Source organism: Anas acuta, chromosome 13, assembly GCF_963932015.1.
Source record: "Anas acuta chromosome 13, bAnaAcu1.1, whole genome shotgun sequence".
NCBI classification, from domain to species: domain Eukaryota; kingdom Metazoa; phylum Chordata; class Aves; order Anseriformes; family Anatidae; genus Anas; species Anas acuta.
This window is the reverse complement of record NC_088991.1, coordinates 57,194-80,913: the sequence shown is the minus strand read 5'-3', so window position 1 is coordinate 80,913 and position 23,720 is coordinate 57,194. Positions and strand designations below refer to the sequence as shown.

The 23,720-nt window shown below is 47.0% G+C and overlaps 2 protein-coding genes across 8 annotated transcripts in view; one reads left to right on the top strand and one right to left on the bottom strand.

Annotated features, from left to right (window-relative positions):
* Nucleotides 1–23,720, bottom strand: part of LOC137863460 (synaptotagmin-like protein 2) — a 57,689-nt gene that overhangs the window by 26,290 nt on the left and 7,679 nt on the right. The window contains exons 1-4 of one of the 6 annotated variants that reach the window (XM_068696556.1): nt 14,571–14,707; nt 13,398–13,489; nt 11,497–11,774; nt 176–736 (exon numbers count right to left, since the gene is read on the bottom strand). In XM_068696556.1, the coding sequence (XP_068552657.1) occupies nt 176–276 (101 nt within the window). In that variant the 5' untranslated portion in view covers nt 277–736; nt 11,497–11,774; nt 13,398–13,489; nt 14,571–14,707. Of the gene's footprint in view, nt 1–175; nt 737–1,157; nt 1,401–4,589; nt 4,704–4,732; nt 4,880–11,496; nt 12,319–13,397; nt 13,490–14,570; nt 14,708–23,720 lie in introns of those variants that run through there. The other 5 variants (XM_068696558.1, XM_068696557.1, XM_068696560.1 and 2 more) reach the window with 5 other exon arrangements.
* VSIG1 (V-set and immunoglobulin domain containing 1) overlaps nt 14,720–23,720 on the top strand; it is a 32,887-nt gene continuing 23,886 nt past the window's right edge. For both annotated transcript variants that reach the window (XM_068696567.1, XM_068696568.1), the window contains exon 1: nt 14,720–22,794. In XM_068696567.1, the coding sequence (XP_068552668.1) occupies nt 22,746–22,794 (49 nt within the window). In that variant the 5' untranslated portion in view covers nt 14,720–22,745. The remainder of the gene's footprint in view (nt 22,795–23,720) is intronic.

Genomic DNA, 23,720 nt, shown 5'->3' with positions numbered 1-23,720 from the left:
GATCCTTGGGGATCCAGGCATGAAGGGACAGCACTACTGCAGCCTGTATCTCTCCCTGTGCACACACACACACACACACACACACACACACACACACACACATCCTCCTCTAAAAGAAGTAAAGAAATCCCCCCAGTGGGAGCTCACATCTGGCTGGTTTTGCATGCTCTCTCACCTGATGCGATCCCCGTCCTTCTTCTTTAGCTCCGCATCCCTCTGCAGAACCTTCATCAGCTTCTCATACTCCTCCTCGGTCAGGAAGCTCAGGTCCAACATCTTCCCTGTGCTGTTCTTCAGCTCTTCAGCCAGCCAAAGCAGTGACACACCGACAACTAATCCAGCCCAGCACGCCGCAGTGCCATGGGCAGCCCCCGGTGCAGCCCGCCCTGGTGCTGGGGAGAAAAGGACTTCACAGCAGCATGGCCAGCTTGGGTGGAAGTTGTGCTAGCACCTGGACCTGCACTTGCAGGCGCTAGGCAGCTCTTCCCTGGCACGTTTCTCTGCTCCGCATGTCTTCCCTTGCCAGGAAATTTCTCCCAGCAAAACGATGCTCCTTCGCTTTTCTTCAGGCACAGTCGCAGTGATTTGGAAGCCAATGTCAATCAAGCAGGCATGCACGGCAAGGAGCGAGCTCGCCGCCTGCCTTAGCTGCCTCGTCTCACCAACGGCAGCCCCAGCACCTCCAGTGTGTGCTCTCCTCAGTGGCGAAGTCTGCTTCCGTGGAGTTCAAGCATCCCTGCAAAGAAACAGCACCGAGATGCCGTTCATGATAAGCGCGCCATATGGTAACCGAATGTGTACGTTGGGGGTTTTTGTTTGTTCTTCAGCACAAGTTCCAAAACGAGCTGCCCTACTTTCCTCCCCGTCCTACAGCTCCTCACACGGTGCTAACCTAACCCAGGCAGGATTTTATTTTAGCTGCTTGCCTGCTAACAGGTAAACAGTTGACTCAGCGGGCTATAAGCAAGATATGCATATGAATTACCAAATTGCTTGCTTGCATTTTATCTCCATTCTTCTGTTCCTCACTTCTTCCTGCCCTAAATGAGACCAAGGATAAGCAGCTGGCCTTTGCAAAGCAACTGGAAAACGACCGGCCAGCAATCTGCAAGTGTTATTGCTGCATGTCAGGCCGTGCAATGCCAGAGACTGCTCACCTGCTAACACCAGCGCACTGTGCCTTCAGCTGCACTGATACTTGCTGTTCAAACAGAGCACTCGGTATTTCAGCAGGCACCAAAAACAGCCAGAGGCTGCAGGGTGCGGAGGAAGAGTCAATCATGTGCTGCTCTGCTGCTTTATCCCTTTTCCTCTCCCCGGCCAACCTGAGGGCAGGAAGGTGCACCTCCAAGGGAAGAGAAGCTCTGCTCCCGTCCGTGGAAGCAGTTTCTAGCTCACCAGGTGGGATTTTCCCACCGTGTCCAAGCCCATCAGGTGACTGTGGCTTTCATCATGTGGCTTTTTCTCCCACAGCCACAGCCTTGGGAGCCAGGTCACTAAATTCTCCCCTGATGGGGGAAAAGCTAACCGCAGCAGGAAGACTTCCTCTGCTGCCTGTCCCCAGATTGTCCTCCTGCCCACAGTGGCAGCCAGCCTTCCTGAGCCACCCAGCACCACTCCAACTCCTTTGCGTGCTCCTCAGAGCTCCGCTTCCGAGTGTTTTTGTCATCCCGCCTGCAACTGCCTCCACCTGATGCACCTCTTCTTGAGCTGGCCTATGCGAAGTCAAGTGCAGATATTTCCTCCTTTGACATTATTTTACAGATTAATGGTGTTTTCCACATGATACATTCCCAAATGTTTGTTTCAAAAGGGTGTAACAACATGTAGAAGAACTGGCATCTGTCTGTAATGCTTACAACAAACACCACAGGACATAATAAAAGTCTGAGCACTGAAATGAATGGACCTTGTCATAAAAACACTGTAATTATTACAAAGCATTTTAGGGAAAGAAGAAAATTTACCATTTCATATATTTCTTTAAAGCAACCATGGTTGTGCATGTCACACTACGTTTACAACTTTTATAATCAGAGAAACCATTGATACCACTTCGTTTGGAACAAAAACAGTGATAAAAAAAAATGTAACCGATGAATTTCTACCATTTAAACCTGCATTTCACCCCATTTGGCAAGGCACTTCCACTTCTGGTCCCCATCTCCTATTCTCTCTGGCTCTCAGGCACAATCTTACTTCTAAAAAAGACAGGTTTACAGAAATTTCTGGGACAGATTTTTTTTTTTTTTTTAAGCTATCTAGGGACACATTTCTCACGGTATTTGCTTCTCTAGAATTTTTATTTATTTTTAACAACCCCATGACATGTGGGCTGAAATTACTGCAGAAAACATTTTCAGCAGAAGCTCATATTTATTCATCAGGAGGGCAGTCAATTAGAAAAACTGCAAAAAATGCTTCTTTGTAAACGGCCCTTTTCTGGGAATGCTTTATCTTCTTGGAACAGTTACGCTAGAAGGAAAAGGTTAACAGAAACCAAACAGCCAAATCCTTCTTTTGTTTCAAAATAGTTAAAAATCAAACCACTTCATGTGCTTTCTGTGGGAAAAAGGGCCGGTCCAGCAGGCTGCTCCAGCTGGAGGTTTTGCTGGCAGCTCAGGAGCCACAGAGCTGCCGACCCAGGCCCACAGGAGCAAACACAGCTCACAAAGGATCCCCGCACGCGGCACCATCACTGCTGTGCCTTGAGCCATGCAGTCTCCGATGGGCACACCGTGATGTCCCATCTCAGAGGCTTGAAATGGGAGAACCCCCAGTTACCCCCCCAAGGGGACAGGGAGGGTGCATTGCTTGTTTGCTTGGCTCTGTGACTGCAGTGGATTAAGGCTAAAACTCCTCCAGGTTGCCTAATCCCAGAGCTGACACTTTCACTCCTTCAGCAGCACACACAGCTTTGATTTGCTTTGTGACATTACCTGGAACCCTCTCCCCCCTCAAAGCCCTGCTAATGAACAGCTCAGGGAGCACGGGGGTGGGCACAGTGCGGGCACCCACCTCCACAGAGCCGCAAGAAAGCTGGGACCCCACGGGCCTCAGGCAAAACATGGGAAACACAAAATCCTTGTAGATTTGTAAGGCGATGATGGGAGCCACCAGGCAGTGCCAGGGCAGATTTGATCCTAGACTGGGACTTTCCTGGTGCAAATGTCTTTGTTAGCGCACTGAAACAAATTGTCTTTGGGCACAAAGTGCTGAGCACAAAGAAGTTGCTCCCTCCTTTACCCCTGATGCTGGGAGACCCCTCCCAGCTCTCTGGCAGCAGGAGCCAAACTGGTGAGTATTGAGGGAATTACCTGGGTCTGGATCAGTGGCATCCACTGAAATCCACACCGAGCACACTCGGGCTGCTCTCAGGCACTGCAGCACCGTGATGGGAGCAGCCCCGCAGGTCCTGCCACTTGTCATGACACAAGGGTGGGCAAAGCAGCTTAACGTGGCTCCAGTAACAACCAGAAATCTGAGGACACTGGATGTCCAACGTACTTCCTTCCAACTGCTTTTTTGGGGGAAGAGATTATCACAGAGATCAACTTGCACACCCAGCAGTGTTGACAACGTGGGTGCTGAGGGCAGTGCAGAGACAAGCAGAGGCATGACCTACCGTGTGGCACAACTGGCTGCGCCTCATCCTCTGTTAGCATTTGATTTCTTTTGGCTGCCACAGCAAGAAGAAGCAAATGCTCCAGCCAGCAGCAGAGACTTGTGACAGCACGTTCAGCAGCTGTGCAGCTCAGGAAGCCCAGAGCCCAGGCACTGGCAAAGCAGCGAGGGCTGCTCTGTTAACCCAGCCCAGTGGGAGCTGCACACCTTGTCCCCCAGCAGCTTCTCCAGCACCCAGTTTAACGACAGAGGGATGGCCACAGACAGCTAGATTGCCCTGTGACACACAAGCTCATCCTCAGCAAGGGATGAGGGGATGAAGCCGGGGAGAGGACAGCGAGCCAGCCCATGCTCAGCATCCTGCAGGGGCAGGGCAGGGCCTTCTTGCAGCAAGAGCAACCCCTGTGCACCTCACAGACCCTCCTTGTTATTTGCTGAACCCACATCGAGGCATTTGCAATATCCTCAAAGCCCCACAGTCAATGAAAAAGTATCTGCCTGCGTTTTGTTTTGACCTGCCGCTTGCTTGCTTCGTCTGATATCCCCGAGCCTTTTATCAGAAAACCCAGTAACAACTGCTCTGCTTCCACCCACCCCACGCTGCTCGCTCTGCAGACCCGTGTCATGCTACGGCTTCTCTTCCAGAGGAAGGGACTTTGATGCTCGCTCGTTCCAGGTGTTACTCAGGGAGTTTCCATCATTCCTCATGCCCCTCTCTGCCCCCATCTAGCGAACCAGAGAACTGCCTACCAGCATTTAGGTGCAAAGAGCCTTTTCCCCACAGCTGCAGCTCCTGCTGTCTTCACCTGCAGGGCTGGATTTGCAGTGCCACGAGAGGCAGCATACACCGTGCCCTGCTGCAGCTGGGCAGCACCAGAGCCAACAGCTCTGCCGACCCCTCGGATAGAGGAGAGCACCAAGCACCTGTGGAAAAGCTCAGAGAGACGATAACAAAAGGAACAGACCTTCCTTCAGACGTGACAATCTCGGACCAGTCCAGAACTGCCCTTTCCCCCTCCAGCAAAGCACCAAGCAGCAGCATTACGTGCATTCCCTGGCCCCAAACCAACATCCAACCCCCAGACTGGAGGGGCAAGCAATCACCAACCTTTCCTCAGCAGAGCGCGACACCCTCTCGTAGCAGCGTTGGGGCACACCAAGCGCAAGCTCGCTGGGACAGCCCCTGGCCCGGACAATGCTCATTTCCTTGTTCCTCAGCGCTCAGCAGCGTGTGCCCACACGTGACCCAATGCAGGTGAATCACCCCCAGGGGAGCCTGCCGGTCGCGCGGGGTCACGGGCACGCAGCTCTGCAAGGTGCAGCTCTGGAGAGCCTTCCAAAATAAATAGTTTGTCCAGTGCCGGGTAGGGTTTCTGCAGCTGTAAGAGCTGTTCATGAAGGAAGGAATGTTACAGACCTCTCGCCTGGAGTAATGCATCCTCTGTCTTCAAGTTACCTTTCTTCTTATTGCAGAAGAAGGGTGTCATTCTAGAGGGTTTTGTTTTTCTAGGAAACTCACCTCCAAATAGTTTTGTTGGGTGGAAATTAAATGCTTGGCAGGCATGAAACATAGCTCCTTTTGGATAGACGAATGCTGAAGGGGCTGCCTCCTTCTTTATGCTGCATTTTCATTTTATTTCTAGGAGATTTAACTCAGCTCCAGCTCAAACAGAACTGTGTTAATGCTCTTCATAACTACCCCCAGCTCAAACCGCTCGGATGCACGTTACCAGCTCAGTGCTCTTGCTGGCATCTGCCTACAGACACAAATTGTCTCCAGACCATCTGCAGGGCACTCCATGCTCAGATGTGGTTTCCCACCGTGTACTTTCCCTCCTTCCCAGCGCTGCACATTGGGATGTGACCAGACGAACAACAGACCCCACGAACAGATCCAGATCGCAAGGACGAGACACTGCTTTGCATGCAGAGGAAGAGGACGGCTTTAGGAACTTTAACCTGCCAATCAGCTAGGCAGGAGCCACTAGTGACAACAGGGTGTTTAACACCCCCATTTCATCACCAAGGTCAGTGCAGGATCCTCCAGACTCACCTCAGCCTCGAAGAGCGGGGGCTGCACATAGGTCCATGTAATAAAGATATGAAAACATCCCTCCCCAAAACATAACAAAACCCGGAACAGATAATACTGATCTCACCAGGCTATTCATAGCCAGATGAAAATAGCAGCAAGCGGGAAAGGCTGCTTGCCCCTGTCCATACCTCTTTATCACATATCCTGTCACAACGTAAGGAAGTAACCTCCTTATGCTTTACAATGCGTGGACATTTCCCAGTGCCCTTATTAGTCATGACAGCTCTTGTAGGGCAGGTCAAAACCAAAAGCAGCATTGTGTCACTGACGATGGACACGGTCCTGGCACCAGAGTCACACAGCAGTTTCCAATCTCTGCTGTAATGAACGGAATCATGGAATGGTTTGGGAAGGGACCTTAAAGATCATCTCATTCCAACCCCCTGCCATGAGCAGGGACTCCTCCTGCTGGGCCTTGTGCCTCTCCCTGTTTCATGCTGGAGGGTCCATCCCCACTCCTTCTCTCACCTTATTTCTTGTGGTGTCAGCACCATGAAATATGCAGCAGCGTTGCCATCCCTATCACACAGCCAAAACAGTGATGGCCATTATGCTCACGGGCATAATATGATGGTATTTGGTTGGCCTCCTTTAGCAGCAGAGAAGAAATAAAACGCAAACTACAGGACAGTCTTTCTCTTTGGGAGGGATGGGCTGAAAAGCAGCACAAAACCTGTCTGTGGGGGCCAGACTGTGCCCCCTTGCCCTGAGGGGTGCCAGTGAGCAGGCAGTGCAGCCTGCACACCGCCAGCTTCAGGTGCTCTGATGGCAGCTGAGGGCTGTCCTGCTGAAACGGCACATGGCCGAGCAGCAGATGCATTTGTCCTGTGGCCACGGTCACAGCACCAACCCTCCTTCTTCCGTTCTGTGCTCACCTCTCTCTTCTCTCAGTCATGAAATGAAATACTGTCTTCTGGCTAGCCACTGCAAGGCACAGCTCCACAGCACCACAAGGGCTCCTCCATGATGCACCCTCTTCTCTTTGCACTGCCTGATTCTTCACAGACAAGAGTGGTTGTGAGATAGTACAACGTATGTAACATCATTTTTTTCTGAAGAGTTATCCCATTAAAAATGTTGTGGCTGCAGATCTTTTGTCTGACTCGTCCCACTGAAAGGACAGAAGAGAGCACCACGGAGGGCAGTTTTGGCTGGATGCGAGAGGCAGGCTGCAAGATGGTGGCTCTGCCCCTGGTGATGGCTTTTCACTCCAACGAAGGAAAAATACCTCTCAGTTCATTGAGAGCACAGCCTTGGGTGGGTTTCTCTCAGTTTCAGCTGTTGTCTCACATGACACTTCTCTAATGATGGAGAAGTCCAGCTGCTTTGTTAATACCACATTCCTCCTCCTCCCCACTGAGCAGGAATGGCACTGAGATGCTCTGGGCCTTAGGAACTGCAGGAATCTAACAGAGCAATAGGGTCTCTAGCCCAGCCCATTGGTCACAGACATTTTAGAACAACACCAGCACGCCGGGCAAAAAGACGAGTACACTCCCCTCTTCAGAACACCTGGGGAATGTATAATTGAGGAAATACGCCACTGGCCATATCAGAAGTGGGTGAAATCTGCTTATCTGCATTTACCCTCGGAAACACCTCTGCTTCTGAAGAAAGGACGGATCCACAGATCCACAGCATTAGAGAAAGATTTGTTAAGGCTTCAGTGTTCTTTTGTAAAGAATGATGCTTGAGGATTTTTGTCCTTTATGCATTTCTACCCAGCCTGATGTAACTGTCACCTGAATAATTACCTACACTGGGCTCTACCCATCTCCCTCCAGCAAGGAATTACACAGTGAAATTTGCATTACAAGCAATTTACTTCCTTTTATCCATTCTTAATTAAATGAAACATCCTACCTAGGGTAAACAAAGTCTGTGCTTTTCAGTCTTTTGCCATTATTTCACAGAGCTGGGGTCACCAAAAAAAAAAAAAAAAAAAAAAGCCCCATCAGAGGAAAGGCGTGACTCAGCCTCTGTAAGGTCAACAAAGCCCTTCAGTGGTAATAAACTGGCAGTCTGATGCTTTAGTTTAAATATTTGAGGCTTGTGTTTATTTCATAGGTGGGAACTATTTGCAGATCTTGCAGGATGTAGTTCACTGTAATTCCGCGTGCTGCCAGAACACAAATAAACAAGCACAGCCCCAGGACTCCGAGCAAACCTCCAACACCCCACTGAACAAGAACAGCCAGGTCTCAGCCGCAGAAGAGGACGTCAGTGTTTTGGAGGCCTTGCTGTGACCAGCCCTGCTCCGCCTCCATCCAGCCCCACACGGGGCTTTCTGTGCAGGGCAGAGGGGAGCGCTCCCGTGCTGCCCCTAAATGTGCTTGGCTGTGGGGTGGGGAGCAGAGGCTTGCACTAAGACTGCACTTCCAGGCAGAAAGAGTAAGGCAAGAAAGGCAAAATAACAGAGATTTAAAAGATTTTTTGGTTTGCAACAACCCGTCATCCCCACACCTTTGCTGTGAGCTAGTGTTGAGCTCCTCACACACCTTTTGTCCCGCATTGCTGCTGCGCTGACCTTTCCATCAGAGAAATACCCTGCTGTCCTGGCTTCCCCCTCAGCCAAGGGAGAAAAGGCATGTTGAAAGAGCTCAGCTTTCCTGCTAACATTCTCTATAGATGCCACACACCTCTAAAGTTACTCCTAAGAGCATCTTCTTAGCTGTTAATTTGTGAAACATACTTGAAAGTGCAACAACAAATAAATACCTGGTAGCTGCAAGTAGGAAATTAGCAGCAGCTTAAATCTGGACCACTGCAGGTGAAGGTTTCTTATCCAGACTAACCAACCCATCACTCTTTTACTCACTCCTCTTCAGAACCTATTTTCACTTGGTAGAAAAGACAGAAAATAAGTTTTGGCCAAATTCAAACAAAGAAACTTCCCGGCCTGAAGATGAAGGAAAAAAGCAGCCACTCACGACAACTGCTGGCTGCTATTTTTTGACCCTGAAAAATATTTGCTGACCTCAACTTTGCTTTCTTCCAAGAACGATTTCCCTGTGTTTGCTTCCAGTGGTGACCTACCACAAATTGCTTTCCTGACCCTGCCTGTTCTGCCCCAGTAACACCAACCCAGTGTGTGCCTCTCGCCTGGTGCTCTGGAGCAGGTTAGGGCCCACGGCTCAGTTCAGCCACGCACAGCAGAGCCCCCAGCCCCGCACGCATTTCCACTGGGGTGGCTTGGTGATTTATCCCTCCCTGCTCCTCCAGCTAGTGGGCCTTGGCGCTGAGGGCAGAATCTGAGGCTATTTCTGCTGTAAAACAAACAAGAAAATGTATATATATATATATATATATATATATATTTTTAACATGGTATGAGCTCAGAAGTCAAAAACATGGGGGGTCCAATTCCTTTGTATTTCTTTGCATGCTGAGCTCGATGACATGAGACAGAGCACAGTGCTAAAACCCACGGGAAACCGGTGCTGTCTGCTGAGGAAACTTTGGATAATGCAGCATCCTCCCTTCTGTGTCCAGGATGACTTTTAAGGCTCCAGCCACGAGTGGGTGATTCTGAAATAACTCAAAAATGGAATGAAGGTGGCTGTAAAACAGTAATCCTGTTACCAAAGCAGTGGCTTCACCTTCTGTCACAGATCTTTCTCCATGAGCAAACAAATTCACACATGGGAATAGTTTTTAATAAACTGGCCACTTTTCTCCCAGGAATAATGCAGCTTCCCAAGCGTGAACTCATTTAGCAGAGCCATTTATGTGCTCCATGAGCCGGATGACTTGCGTGGGACAGAAGGTATTTTGGGCAGCACTTGTTATCGACAACAAGAAAAAAAACACCAGATCCCACTGTCTGCTCCCTACAACACTCAGTTATGTGAGAGATCTCGTATTTAAATGTCCCCAGTGAAGGGTGATGTGCAACATCCACAGACATGAGGAGGACAGGAAGAAGTTTCAGCGAGCTAACTAACTGCAGGTGTGATTCTAGACAGGTGTGTTTAAAGTAGCACAAACCTGCACGTGGACAGGAACCGCCATTTAGTTTAGCTCAAGAGAAAGTTTAGGTAAACTCAAGTGAGAAATCCAAACAGATTGTACCAATTTAATTAAATCGACCAAAAATAAAATCAGTTTCAGATGATGATCTGGCACCACTTTCTTGCGCAGACAAGGTGTTTCTGCCATCTGTGCAGCTCCACAAACACCCACAAATCTTGCAAGGAGGTGGGGAGGCCAGACTTTCTGGATAAGAATAACGCAATCACCTGCAGCATTGAACGACACTGGTTGATTTCTGGGTGCTCCGGCTGAGTAAGTATTAGGAGCTTCCATCTGAGCAGTGACAGCTGTCCCTCTGAGGATAGCTGCCCCTGGTCCAGCAGCCACGGCACGAGCAGAAAATATCCCCTGAAAGGGAAAACTCCCTGAGCTGGCTGCTCTCTGCCCTCCGAGGTGAAGCTGGGGCTGCCTCACAGAAAGGTAACTTCATCCTGATCCAAGGGCCAGTGCCAGATGCTCGCTTCCCAGTGTGGGCTGCTGCCTGCTGGCAGCCCCAGCACAGCCTCATGCTCCCTTTGAGCAGGGGGTATCACTGATCTCCCATCTCTGAAGCACAGATAACAAGATTGATTTGGATGCAAAGTGAGCCTGCCACACAGCGGACACTTCACCCTTGTCGTGCCATCCTGTGGCAAGGGCTGCCTCCTTCCCGGTGACGTAGGCTTGTTGAAGGGACATGATCTATGGGTTCAGGAGGAACAACAAGTTTGCACTTCAATTACAGAACCCTGCGGGAGAGCAGAGACCTAGTTCTCTACACAGAGCTTCTCGGATATTCTACCAAAGGTGGGATGGGGAGAAGGACAGCAGGAAGAAGGGGAACGGCATAAGGTCAGCCCTCAAAACCAGCTGATCCTCAGGTGCTGGCATCCCCAGAGAAGCCCCACAGCAGTGTGACACCAGGTCTCCACTGCTCTGCCCACAGCGTGTGGTCTGCCCCAGGACAGAGGCACAGAGCGGTCCGTAACGTACCTGGGCAGGACAAGCTCTGCTGCCAGCTGTTTCGTTTAAGAAGCACACACAAAGAAAGCTACGCAAGACGTAAGAGACGGAGGAGAGGCAGCCACGGGGTACCAGAGATTGTGTAACTGCATCGATCACACCGGGGAACAAAGAACCGGCTGCAAAGGGAGCAGCAGTACACGAACGCTGCTCCTGTAGCTGTGCCAACTACGTACAACAATGCAGCCTGAAGAAGGAAGTAAACAGAAGCAGGGTGGAGGGGGGAGCTATGGAAATATAGACAAAAGAGCAGGAGAAGTGACGGGGCAGCGATACCTCATGCCCTGGGCTTTCAGCAGTAACTCGCAATACAAAGCAGGAAGGCAGCAGCAGAGTGCACAAGGCAGCGTCCCGTGGGAGCCACTGTTTGTGCAGCAGGAACCAGGGACACCCCTTATTTTGTAGGGCTGCCCAGGCACCAGACACATCCTTTATTTTGTAGGGCTGCCCTCTTTTTCCAAACACTGTCTCAGGTCTCCTCCAGCAGGCAGCTGCGCCTTTAGCCCGTGTTCTCCTCTCTGAGGGCCAGCAGCTGCCTCTCGGACTCATTCCTAACGCAGGTCACAATTCCCCTCCACGCATGGGGGCCGAGACAGGAGCCCCAGGTGGCCACGGGGCCCAGAGAGCTACGGGAAGGCCCCTGGGCACCACTACCATGACGCTCGGCAGCCGGCAGAGCCAAGGCAAAGAGGTGGGTTGGGGACGGAGGGAGGGAGCGGGGAGGGCAGCGAGGGGAGCAGTACCTCAGCCAGCATCTTCTCACTGCTCTTCCCACCTGGGGCTGCCAGGGCTTTTCCCATGTGAGCTCCTTTCTGTGGTGGCCCCAGCCCTGCTGCTCTCTCCCTGGAGCCCTGCAGAACTTGCCTGGTTTCTCACGTCCCGGCCGCAGCGAGCGGCAGCAGCACTGAGGCAGGCGAGGTCGCTGAGAGCACTGTGCTCACACCGGGAGTTGGCTGGGATGCTCGGAGCCCATTTGGGAGGGTTTGGCATCAGATAAAGCAGTGTAAGATGGATCCTGCAGCTGCAGAAAGAATTGTGACAGGATGGCTCGGTACAACATAGCTTGGATTTGCAGCCTGTGCTTTCATGTTTTTAGCCAGGTACCTTATACCCAGGCTGCTACAGCTGATGTCTAACACAGGCACAGAATAACAGCCCTAGAGCATGCCACAAACTCCGCAAGAGTCAGGCTTACAGAGCCTCCAGGCATCACTGAGAGGTGAATTTCTGGGTGCTGGAGAGTCAGTGCTCATACATTAAGCAAAAGAAGGAGTGATAGTTTAGTAAAGGTTCATTTTCTGGCCAGCCCTGATCAGTGACAGTGAAAAATGGCACTTTTAAGTGAGTAAACACAGTGGGAATGACTCTACAATGGCTTGTAAAATCAGGGAAAAAAATCCATTTTATTGCTGTAGCCAGCTACGCTTATGCTTTTCACAACTTTCATTCTTTTAAAGTCTTTGTGTGAACAGCTCGCAGCAGCCTCGTAAAACACTAAACAGTTTGTTGCAATCGTCTGGCAGGTCCTTGATAGCAACGTACATCCCTGGTGATTGGTATGAATGATGATACTGCCCACGTGCATCAACCTCCATGCCCAGGAAAGGAGACTGGGTATCCTGGGGCTGGATCAGTGCCTCTGCCAAGGACTGCCAGGAGCACCCAGTCCAGATGGGCAAGCAGGGAGAAGTGGGAACTTACAGTTGCCTGAGCCTTCACTAAGGTTTTTTTTTTTTTTTTTTTTTTTTAAAAAAAAAAAAAAAAAGAAAAAAAAAAAAAAGCTTTGCGCTTGCTCCAAGACACCAGTATTTCTGCAGTGACCTTTAGGCATTACTCCTCTGCCAGAGATTTGTCTCTGGGGTGCTTCCTCTTCTTGTGCCATGGTTGAAGCGACAAAGGTTTGTTCATCTATGTTACAGTAACAGAAAAATGTTCCCCAAAACAATGTTTTGGAGTACAGTGGTTGGCTGCTTTTTGGTTCGGTGTGCCTTTAACATGGATGAGCAGTCCTTTTGCTTTCCCACCTACACTGAGGCCTCAGTAAGTACAGTCATGACACAACTCTTCTTTCTCAGTCATCTTCTTTCTATGCTATTCTTTTTCTTAACTCGATTCCCACTGAACCTAGAGTGTTTTCAGTATTTTTAGCTGTGACTTTCAAAGGCTGCCAAAAGATAGCTGAAAAGTACAGAGCAGTGTGATTAATGCTCTCAGCATTTCTTCATGTTTGGCTCAGTGTTGGAGGAACTTCAATGTGGAAGCATAGCAGAAATCACTAGCAACCATTTCATTGGGGCTTTTCATTCAGATTTTTGCTATACTGTTGGTCTCTGTAATTTTCCTCCCCAGCTATCTAGCTGGGGTGCTAAAATTGCTGGGAGCACCAAGGGAAGAACGTGGTGCTTGTAGATGCTGTTTTCTTCCCACTGTCTTGTCACAAAAACATTGGATTGAGAACAAACTGGTGCTCAGTTTGGTTTACTGAATGTTAAAATGTTAGCTTACAGTGTGCTGGAATAATGAAAGAGACAAAAATTTCTCATCCATTACTGCAGGCACTTCACCAGCAAGCCATAAATGTAACTTTGGATTCCAAAGCAAAAAAGAAAAAAAAGACAGTAACAGTGTATAAGCAGGATCCTACCTGTATTTACAGGAACTCTGCATGTAGGGCTGAACAGGTACAGAAGAGTTATGTGTCTCCTCGGACTGATGCCTTGCAAGCCTGTTGTATGTCTTGGGTAGAAAAGGAAAGTCAGGTAGCAGCTAAAACTCAGCAAGAATAATGCACTGCAGGTCCACTGAAGCTCCAAGGAGCCCATCTAGTTTAAACCAGCTAAGAACCTGACTTTATTTTACTTGGCACTGGGGACCTCAATTTTTACTGATGAAAAAACAAGTTGTTTTAAACAAAAACTGAGCCTCTGTGTCCTTTGCACAGTAATGTGCAAATCTGTATTGGTTGGCAGTGAGAACTGTGAATGATTTTTGATGCTATCTGGCTGAGCACTGTTAGTATTGTAAGGCTCGTTGGTTGTTTTTTTTTTTTTTTCACTTAATAACAGTTTTAAAAGAGAAATTGGCTCATGCTTCAGGGAACTTTCTGAGAGATTTACAAATTACGTGGCCCAAGTCATGGGAAAGAAGTTACTAATCGCCTGCTAATCACAAAGCCAGTAATTGTCATAGGGCCACAGTGACGGAGTGGGAGCCACAGGAGGGGCTCAAGTCTGCACCCAGCCACTGGGCAAGGCCCTGATTTGCACCTGGAGGGGGGAGTTGGGTCCTGCAGGTGAGGATTCTCTGTAGGACACAGAGGAACACAGGCACCTGCAGGGATGAACCGCCCCATCCTCCAGAATGTGAGGAGGAGCACACACCTCCTTCCTGAGGTGCCTCATATTCCTTCACCAATTGTGTAAGGAGCTGAGACAACACAGCCTGCTCCTAAATGAGGTGAGTTCTGCTCCTAAATGAGATGAGCTCTAACCCCAGATCAGTGACTCCTTTGAGACCTCAGGTGGGTTTTCATGCTTATTTCATTCCAACAGCCAAAAAGCCATGCAAAGTAACCATGCAAAGCCTGGCAGGCAGAAGGGAAATACTTCTGGAAAACAGATCTTGAAGCCTGAGACCTCCAACCACATGTCAAGACCAGTATTGATCAGTGGTAGCACAGGAAACAGGTGAGAGTATAGATGTGCACACAATAAAATAGCATTGATTCTGTACAGACACACACTGCTCTGGAAGCAATACACATATTTGTGGCCATACGTGTTTAGGTTGAGGGCAGCATACAGCAGAATGAACTCACCACAGAGAAGGAAACACCGTGTGGCTCTGCTTAACACCACCGTTGCTCCAGTGCTGAACTGAAGAGCTGTATTTTCAAGCTAGGCATAGGGTGCCTGTGCCAAAAGCATCTTGAAAAATCTGTTCCCTGCCTTCCAACACAAGCAGTAACCTCCCCTGTAGCAGAAGACAACAAGGAGGAGAAGGTAGCTTCTCAAAGAGAGACAATTAGTAAAGGCTTTCCATTTTCAGACAGAAAAGTGCTGTGGGTGGTGAAGTGATGCTGGCTGACGCCCCTTCCATGTGCCGTCCCATCCCTGCCCCTGGATGCACTGCCACTCCCTTCACATCAGCAGGAAGCCACCAGAAACGCACATTTGCTGCTCACTGGCTTTCAACATGGAAGGAAATGGGAAATGTACGCAGCAGTGTTGCTAAGCAATATGAAATTGTGCTCTGCTCCAGCACAAGGCTCGGCACACACATTTAAGTTGCACCAAACTCCTTGGCACGCCTGCTCAGCTTTGCCATTTCCTCTTTTTGCACCCTCTAACAGGCATACACAGCATAACTTGTTTCAGGATAAATATACTGCCGACACTTCAAAATCTCAGCTACATCTGTGCATCACCCAGTCTCTCCCTTAGGCCAATTTATATGGATTGAACAGGGCCTTACACCTGACCCTTAGTAACACACTCAATTTGAACTAGAAGTCCACATTTGCCCAGTAGATCTTAAGTGCTCTCAGTAAATGTCTATTTTGTGTGGAGTCCCACTGAACTGCCAAACATCAGCGTGAGAACCCTTGTTCTATGATTTTTTTTTTCAAAAACAAATGGATTTTACAACTGCTTGTAGCCAGAATTTTCAAGGACCAACTGCATTTTGGTTAGTGTCTTTACAAGCAGTCAGAGCAGAAAATTCTAAAGAATAAATCTTAAAAAAAAAAAAAAAAAAAAAAAAAAAAAGGAAAAACATTTATTAGAATTTCTCATCGCTAGAAATCAGGAGCATTTTCTTCCTGTCCCCTTGCTACAGGGCAGCATCCCTCCCTTCCTCCTGTGCTCCCTCCACCAAACCAAGCCAGGCTGGTGTTCACCTGCGTGTTCTCCAGTCTCAGAGTCTCAGATGAGTGCAATGAGGTTTTTTAACCTACCAGTTACACAAAGCTTCTGCATCACAAGAGAAGGTGTCAAAATAGGCTGTATGCTTAACATTGATGGCATAAAACAGAACTGTGCCTGAAATTTATACAATTAAGATATTAAAAATGCCTAAATGTATTATGCATTTATTTACATAGAGGAAACAATGCTTTTGCTGTATTTGCCTTCAGGGACTAGTGCACAAAATGAGTTTACTTACAGGAATGAGAACACAAAAATAGCATTTTCTAAGGAAACGGGAAATATTTGCTGCTCGTTCTCTGCAAGTGCAAATCAAGCTGCTACAGAGAGGGATAGGATATTTAAGGCATGTGGAGTTGCGTGCAATCAAAATTAAGCAAGTCTGGTGTAGGTGTCAAGAGTCCATCCTTGCGATGAACTCACAGACTGCCACCCTTATCCCTTTGTTCAGATCATGTTTTAAAAAAGGAAACACCTCCAAAAATGAGCATAGCCTATGAACAGTATAGGAACTACAAGAGAGATTATGTTATTCACATAAATTTCTTTCTACAAATTATCAAGTAGTTATCAACTATTCTACTATTATTGTTGTTAATGCAATATTGAAGTAGAAAAGTTGGGAATAGGCATTGTCCTGTTTGCCTTCAAAGTCCAAATTGCAAGAAGTTGCTAATCTTTTCTAATCCTTCTTAAATCCATATGACAACACGTTCGTGGTAGCTCTGTGCTTACACAGGGCCACTCCCAATAGCCAAAAACTATGAACAGAACTATAAAAATAATAAAAATATTAAAAATAAATGTACCTAGTTGATTTGTTTTCTGTTTCATGCTCTTTTGGGATGTATTTGGAATTATTTCAAGATTTTTTTTTTTAATGCAACCAAAATGACAGAAACATCCTTAACTTTAAGGAAGCAGAGAATACAAACTGAACTTTCACAACATTATTCACTACCAGCATGCCTGGAGCTAGGGATTTAGGGAAAAGCATTAATTATTACATGGCTCATGAGAAATTTGACAGTCCTGCTGCATCTTAGGTCACTGCCATCCCCATGATGGAACGCACTGGTTAGATAGATAGCCCCCTCCAGCCCCCATCCCCACGGCTCACTTCAATGCCACAGCAGTCTCACTGACGCCACAGGACTAAAATCAAGGCTGCAAGTGATTGCTTGCAAGGTCAAGGTCTTGCTGTCCCAGGAAGCCACTTTAATTACATGTAATTACAGTTAGCAACATACAACCGCTCCAATCCATCAGCTACAGGTCAGCTGTCCACTGGGGCGTGACCCGACTCCCAGAGTCACAGCAAACTGCAAAGGAGCTTTTTCTAGAGATGCAAAGCCAGTGATCATTATGGGTGCTAAGGAAACAGTCCCCGCTGGATCTAGGGCATTAACCTGCATTTCAGGGCACAATGAAGAACTAACGCTTGTTCAATGCTAGTCACATCAGTAGTGCAGAGGATATAAGCCCACGAACCACGTTTTAAGCCATTATTTCTTTCTGTGAGCTGTCTGCTTAGCAAATTGGAAGCTTTTCAGTGTTTCATACAGGCTCCAAGAACATTTCACTTCACTCATCGAACATTAAAGAGGCCACCCAATAGGAGTTTTACATCATTCTTGGCACAGAAGCAATATTAAGTGGTTGGGACAGAAAAGAGCAAAAAGAGTCTCACTGCACTTCTGATAAACCTGAAAAGCAATATGATTCTTTGGGGAGGCTGGTGAAAACCTGAGGCTTTTGGTTTTTTTTGCTTGTGAGAGCCGGGGAACAACGGGGCAGCTTCCAAATGGAGGCTGGGAAGTTGCAGGGCACGGAGGCTGCCCACGGGACTGGTGCCCATCAGCTCAGAGGAAGGCAGCTGCCACATGGGAGCCAGGAGACAGCATGGGGTGCAGCTGTAGGGGTTGGACCACAAAGCCAGTGATGGTGTACAGCGTGCCCCAGCTACAGGCCAAAGTCAGTGCTTTCTCCACCAGCAGCACGTTTGCCTGGCTGCCGGATCCTGCTGCCGCGAGGGAGGGTGGGACAGGGGTGGAAGCAAGCCAGGCCAGGCTGCCCCACTACTTTTATTAGTTCATCCCAATCACATTGCTGTGTGCCACCGGACAAGAGTTGTTACTGAAAGGTTACACCCTGCAGCTTTCCCAGCTGCTCCCATAGCACGCAGGCTGCTGGCAGTTTTGTTTTCCATTGCTTCCCTCCAGTTTGCAATCTCACTGCTTGCCTGAGCACCTAAGGATAAGAAGTGCTCCCGAAGAATTCAAACTGCTAGTGTGGTGTGCCATAAAGCTGCTGGGCTGCAGGATCTGAGCCCTGATCAGCTGATGAATAACTTTGGTTGTCTGCCCCAGGCAAATCAAAAACATGACAAAAACGTGTGTAGGTTTCTTTCCACTGGTCTTCTGCACTGTCTTGTTACTCAGGATGGCCGATCCTCTGCTAGACAACTTTGTCACATAACGCCATTAGACTCTGCCATACTCAGTGTAACTCAAATAATTAAGCAGCTATAATGGGATTACTACCAAAGCAGGATGGGAAGCATCATATCATTCTCAGCCAGAATTAAAGCTAATTAAACCAGCAACCTTTTCCCAGTACTGTGGTCCTATGCTAGGTTTTCAGGGAATGCAGAGATACACATTAAACATGCTGCAGAGTGCTGCAGCCGTGTAAATAAGTGCACCAACATATCTGTGTCCAAGTGTTTCCTTGAAACACTGAGAATTAAAAGTTATTTTTTAAATAACAAGTGAGATTGCCTTCTATTTGACAACATGAATGGGTCTGTTTAAAAAGCACCAAACTCTAACATCATTTGAACATATATCTACCCAAAACCTCCATTTCAGAGATGACAGAAGCAGGTGGAAACCATCAAGTTCAAGACAATTGCATGAATTTTATCTCAGGTTTTAGCTTAGCCTTAAAATTACATTGCCATACCTGTTAAGAGATGTAGGCACCATACAAACAGTTCAGTTATTCACACTGTTAATCTGAAAGCACTTTTCACTTCAGACAGGTGTACGACAAATACTGCCACTTAAGGAATGATCCCACTTTACAGTTTCAAAAATTGTTTGCTTAAGAAAATGCAATTGATGATTAGAAATAAGACCTTTCCCTCTGATCAGGGAGACAGTTTAACCCCCAGATTTTCACTGTGAATTTTCTATTTTGTTCTGCTTTATTAGCTTCAGTTTCAAAACAACATGAAAAAGAAGAGAGGGGAAAAAAAAGGCATACAACTAAAGTTAATCATAGGCATTGAAAAGGTTATGCAGCCAATGCAAATTCAAGGGAACAGCAATTCCACAGAGACAGAACCACTTTAGTGTGATTTACCAAGCAGCAGAGAGCTTGCTTTGGTTCTGACACAGAAAGGGTTTCTCTGATGGTGGTAATTTTTGTTAGAAAGTCATTCTTCAGCCTGAGGCAGCCAGAGCACTTGCGGCGCGCAGCTCACCAGCCAAACAAGGGGGGCAAACCGAACATTTATGCTACCACCACGATTGCTGTGAACCCCTCTGCTTCTGCAACAAACCTCTCTCCAGCACGCCCAGACCAGCACAAGCACCAGCAGCTACAGCTATTTTGCTTTTTTGTAGGCTTTTCTCAGAGCAGGAGGCAGGAAAGACAGAAAGAGAGCTACCATCAACCCCAAAGGCCTAAGCCAGATCTACAGCTGTATCCAGGTGCTTAACTCTTCACCAATTTCACATGAGACTCTGCGGAGTAAATAAACACTTGTGTGGAGGCAGGTGTTGTGGCTCTGTTGCAATAGAACAATTCAGGGTGACCTCATTGTGGCTTTTCAATACTTAAAGGGGGCTTATAAAGAAGATGGGGAACAACTTTTTGCTCAGGCAGATAATGACAAGGGGGAATGGTTTTAAACTAAAAGAGGGGAGATTTAGATGAGACGTTTGGAGGAAATTCTTCACTCAGAGAGTGGTGAGGCACTGGAATAGGCTGCCCAGAGAAGCTGTGGATGCCCCAGCCCTGGAGGTGCTCAAGGCCAGGTTGGATGAGGCCCTGGGCAACCTGATCTGCTGGGTGGTGTCCCTGCCTGTAGCAGGGGGCTGGAACCAGATGATCTTAAGGTCGCTTCCAAGCTGAGCTGTTCTATGATTCTGTGAATGCACTGCACACAAATAAATGCCTTCAGCGGTGGCAGCATCAGCTTCCCACAGCTGATACAGGCTAAGAAAACTTCCTACTTCTTCTGTGGCTGTCAAACAGGCCAGATCAGACAGCAAAGGTCTAGCATTTTGCATGCCTTTAGCAAAATCCCACTGAATTAACTGCCTGCCACATTTTGGAAAAATTCTAAATGTTTATGCTACACCAACTGCAATAGTCTAGAGTAGTGGGAATGTTAGAATAACATCCCAGGACACTGCCAGCCCCAGGGGAGCTACACGCGGACAGCTGATCCAGAGCAACCCTCTGCACCGGATTTGGCACCCCCTTTCTGTGAGCACGGCCCCTGACATGGGTTCCTAAGTACTAATCAAATAAGAAAAAGTTCTTGGAAATTGATACAGATGGTTATGCGTATTTCTGACCAGGTTATTTTGAGGGAATAAACCATGGTGCTCTCCTCAGAAAAGTTTATCTTATTGGTATCTTTACAGACCTCCACTATCTGAGAGCTTGAAACTAACAGTGAGTACAGAAATTTACTTTTAGGCTCCAAATACTCCCACGAAAGCTTATAAATATTTTAAGACAACAAATACGGTTGCACAATAAGTAAATAAACTGTAAAGTGTAATTGAAGTCAATCTGATGGTGGATTTAGAGGGTTAAGGCAGCTCCTTTACTGCATTTGTTTGAATTTTTAATTACATTCCTCTCTGCATCCCCAGCAATCAGGTGTGATGCGGAACTAGAGAGCTCTGAATCACGTTATGCTGGGTTTGGTGCCTTTGAACAATAGCCTACTTAGACTATTTCAGAAACACAAAGCACTCGAAGTGCTTTTAGTCAAGCTAAATGTGGAATTCTACAGCAAGATTAAAATTGGGGTTTGGGCCAACAGAAGCAACCCAAGTGTCATCCAAGTGCTTGTCTAGGCAAGGCAGTGCAGAAAGGCCTGCTGCTTTGCTCCGGGCGTGCCTCCGGGCTTCATTTTTGTGATGACTGACACTTCTATTTATAGAGTGAGCACAAGGGAGTTCCTTGGAAGGCAACATTTCTGAGTATGTTTCAGTGTACACAGACCTGAGTCACAAAGCCTGTTAACATACAGTTCCTGGTACTGGCCCTTTCCATTTTATCAGGAGATAAGAGTCTTTGCTCCACCTCTGGCATACCCACTCCACAAGTGGATCAGTGCTTTGCCTAGTCAGTTTGTGTGTACATCCCTGTGGCTTCCCTGCCCATGGCGGGAGCATGGAACCAGGTATCTTTAAGGTCCCTTCCCACCCGAGACATTCTTTGATTCTGTGATATTTCTCTTTGGACTCGAGGTCTCCTGTGCATCCACGGTGAGACATACGGCTGTTCCAAGTCATGTCCTCTTTGTCACAAAAAGGCAAACACTGCCCATCCCGTGGGAACACTGCATGAAGCACTGAAAGTCAGAACTAAGGAAAAGACCTCTTTTACAAATTGTTTTTGAGATGGTTCATATAAAAGTACAATCAAACACTGACATCCACCCAGAGATTATTCAGGAATCTCCACAGCAATAGCAGGCAGGATAAAATTCACTTAATTATATAAGCCTGATCCTGACTATAATTGACCCAACAAGCAACTCATTGCTTCTACTGTGAAGAATCGTCACAAGCCATCAGAGACGAGGGTGAGCCTGGAAATTCCCAGCTGTCCCACTACACATGGCCAGAGGCTGAGCCCCACTTCCCAAAAGGGCTTCCCCAGCTGCACCAAGGCCCTGGCCGTGGAAAGGGTGGGGTGGCCCATCACTACGGAGGTTGGATTATCAGGCATGAACTAGACCTGTGTTTTCACCAAGCACAGAAAAAAAGTCACTGCTTGTTTTCATTGTCTTGGGCAGAGCTGCAGGCACACATCTAAAAGGCAATGCTGCCCTCTGTTATGTCTTCAGCTACTGCCGCATGGCTGCAGGTGCACAGCCAGCTACTGCCATCTCAGCCCGGGGCTTTGCACTAGCGTCAGGCGAATGCCATGGAATAAAGACAGCAAAGCTGCCTTCCTCAAGAAGCTGAGCACCTCGTGTTCCTCATGAGCCTCAGAGAATTAGAGAAGGTGTTTTAAATTCACCAAGGACAACCTAATCTACTGTAAGTTACTGCAATTAGTCCTAACCTTCATCCACTGTTTTTTGCTAAATACATCAGGTATTAAGATTTAAATAAAAATCAATATATTCACCTTGACGTTTTGTGTTAGTAGCATCCAACTTCATGCATTCAGACTGGATGAAACTAATTTTATTATCAGTTTAGAGGATAAACTGTTTTATTTTATCTTTATTTTGGTGTGTTATCTTCCTGATGAGTTCAGTACAGAAATTTCAAGGCAATCATGAGTCCAACATAACCATTCTGTATAAAATGGTGTGAGAAATAAATTTTAGAACAGAACTGTACTAGCCAAGTATTATCTCCAGATACACATTAAAAAAAAATGATTGAATTAACAGGAAATAAAGATTATTCCTTATTCATACTAGGCCCGACTCCAACACTGGTAATCGTATTGACTGTTAATAGATCCACAGATACTTTGGTTGTGCTCAGCGGGAGTACTTATGAGGGCAAATACTGCTGGCCCTTGGTAAAGGTGGGAGAACTGGGGCTTCTCTGACTCAAAAGTTTAATATTAACAAAACACTCAGTTGCTCACACCCCACAAAATGGTTTCAACTGAACAATCACGCCACTAGTCGGAGAAAGGCATACATGTGATAAAGGAGAATAAAAAGCTTATTGACGTGTTGATACATAGCTGATAAGGAAAACAAAAACCCACTTGAAAAAAAAAAAAAAAGCCACGGTTGAGTTTTAGTTGAAGTCAGAACCTGCATCTGGTCTCTTTTCTCTCCAAACATCAAGATGTTTGCAACGATGCTGAAGTTACTTCCAATCCTAGCCACCCTTGCAGGTAAGAATAACAAACTGATTGAAATAACACTGAAGTAGAAGAACTTGTTGAAATAAGAGAGCAGGTCAACCTGACTGGCAAACTAGGAAAACACTCTGGATTTATTTCTAGATGGAATGAATATTGTGGCTACAATGCCACGCTATTTTGTGGAAATCAGCAAGCTGCCCTCTGACTGGTAATAATTTTTTGCTCAAGAACAGAATTTTAGCTTTGGTAAATCAATGCTTTGCTTTACAGATAGGAGGAGGCAACGAGTTCACATGTAGAGCGCTAGACTTTTTCAAGAGGAGCCAAAAGCTGAATGTGAGAAAACCTAACCTTCAAGGCTGGTTTCATCACATTTGGCTTTTTTATCTCTTCAAGATATTCCTGGGAAATGATGCCTTGGGCTCATCCCCACCATTTTTTGGGGGGTATGCTTAACTTTAAGCATGCATATAATCATTCGGGTTTCCATGAAGTTAAGTGAGGATATAATACTTGTTGGAATCTAGGAAATATATGGTATATTAAAGATAATATATTATTCATATTTCAAAGACAATTTATTGTGCTAAGCTTTACTTTTAATATATGCAGTAGTAAATATTTTAAGTCTAATTCTCCAGGAGGAGACGAACTGTGTCCACTAAAGAAAATGAAAGTTAGATTACGCGTTTTCTTTTCAAGATGGAATTACCTATTTTGGATGCCAAAGAAATAATTTAAATAGTTGCTCCTAGTATTTCAATGTCACCTCTCTCACGCACACAAACTCCACAGATTTTTGTCTTAGAAATTAAAAGGAATTCAGTGCTGGTACAAATACTTTGCAAAACAATGTCCTCCAATTCCACAGTTGTGGACTTAAGGCTAGCAGTGTGGCCGTAGCAAGGGGAACCACTGACTGAAGGTTTCTGGGGAGGCCAGCAAAATATCAGCAA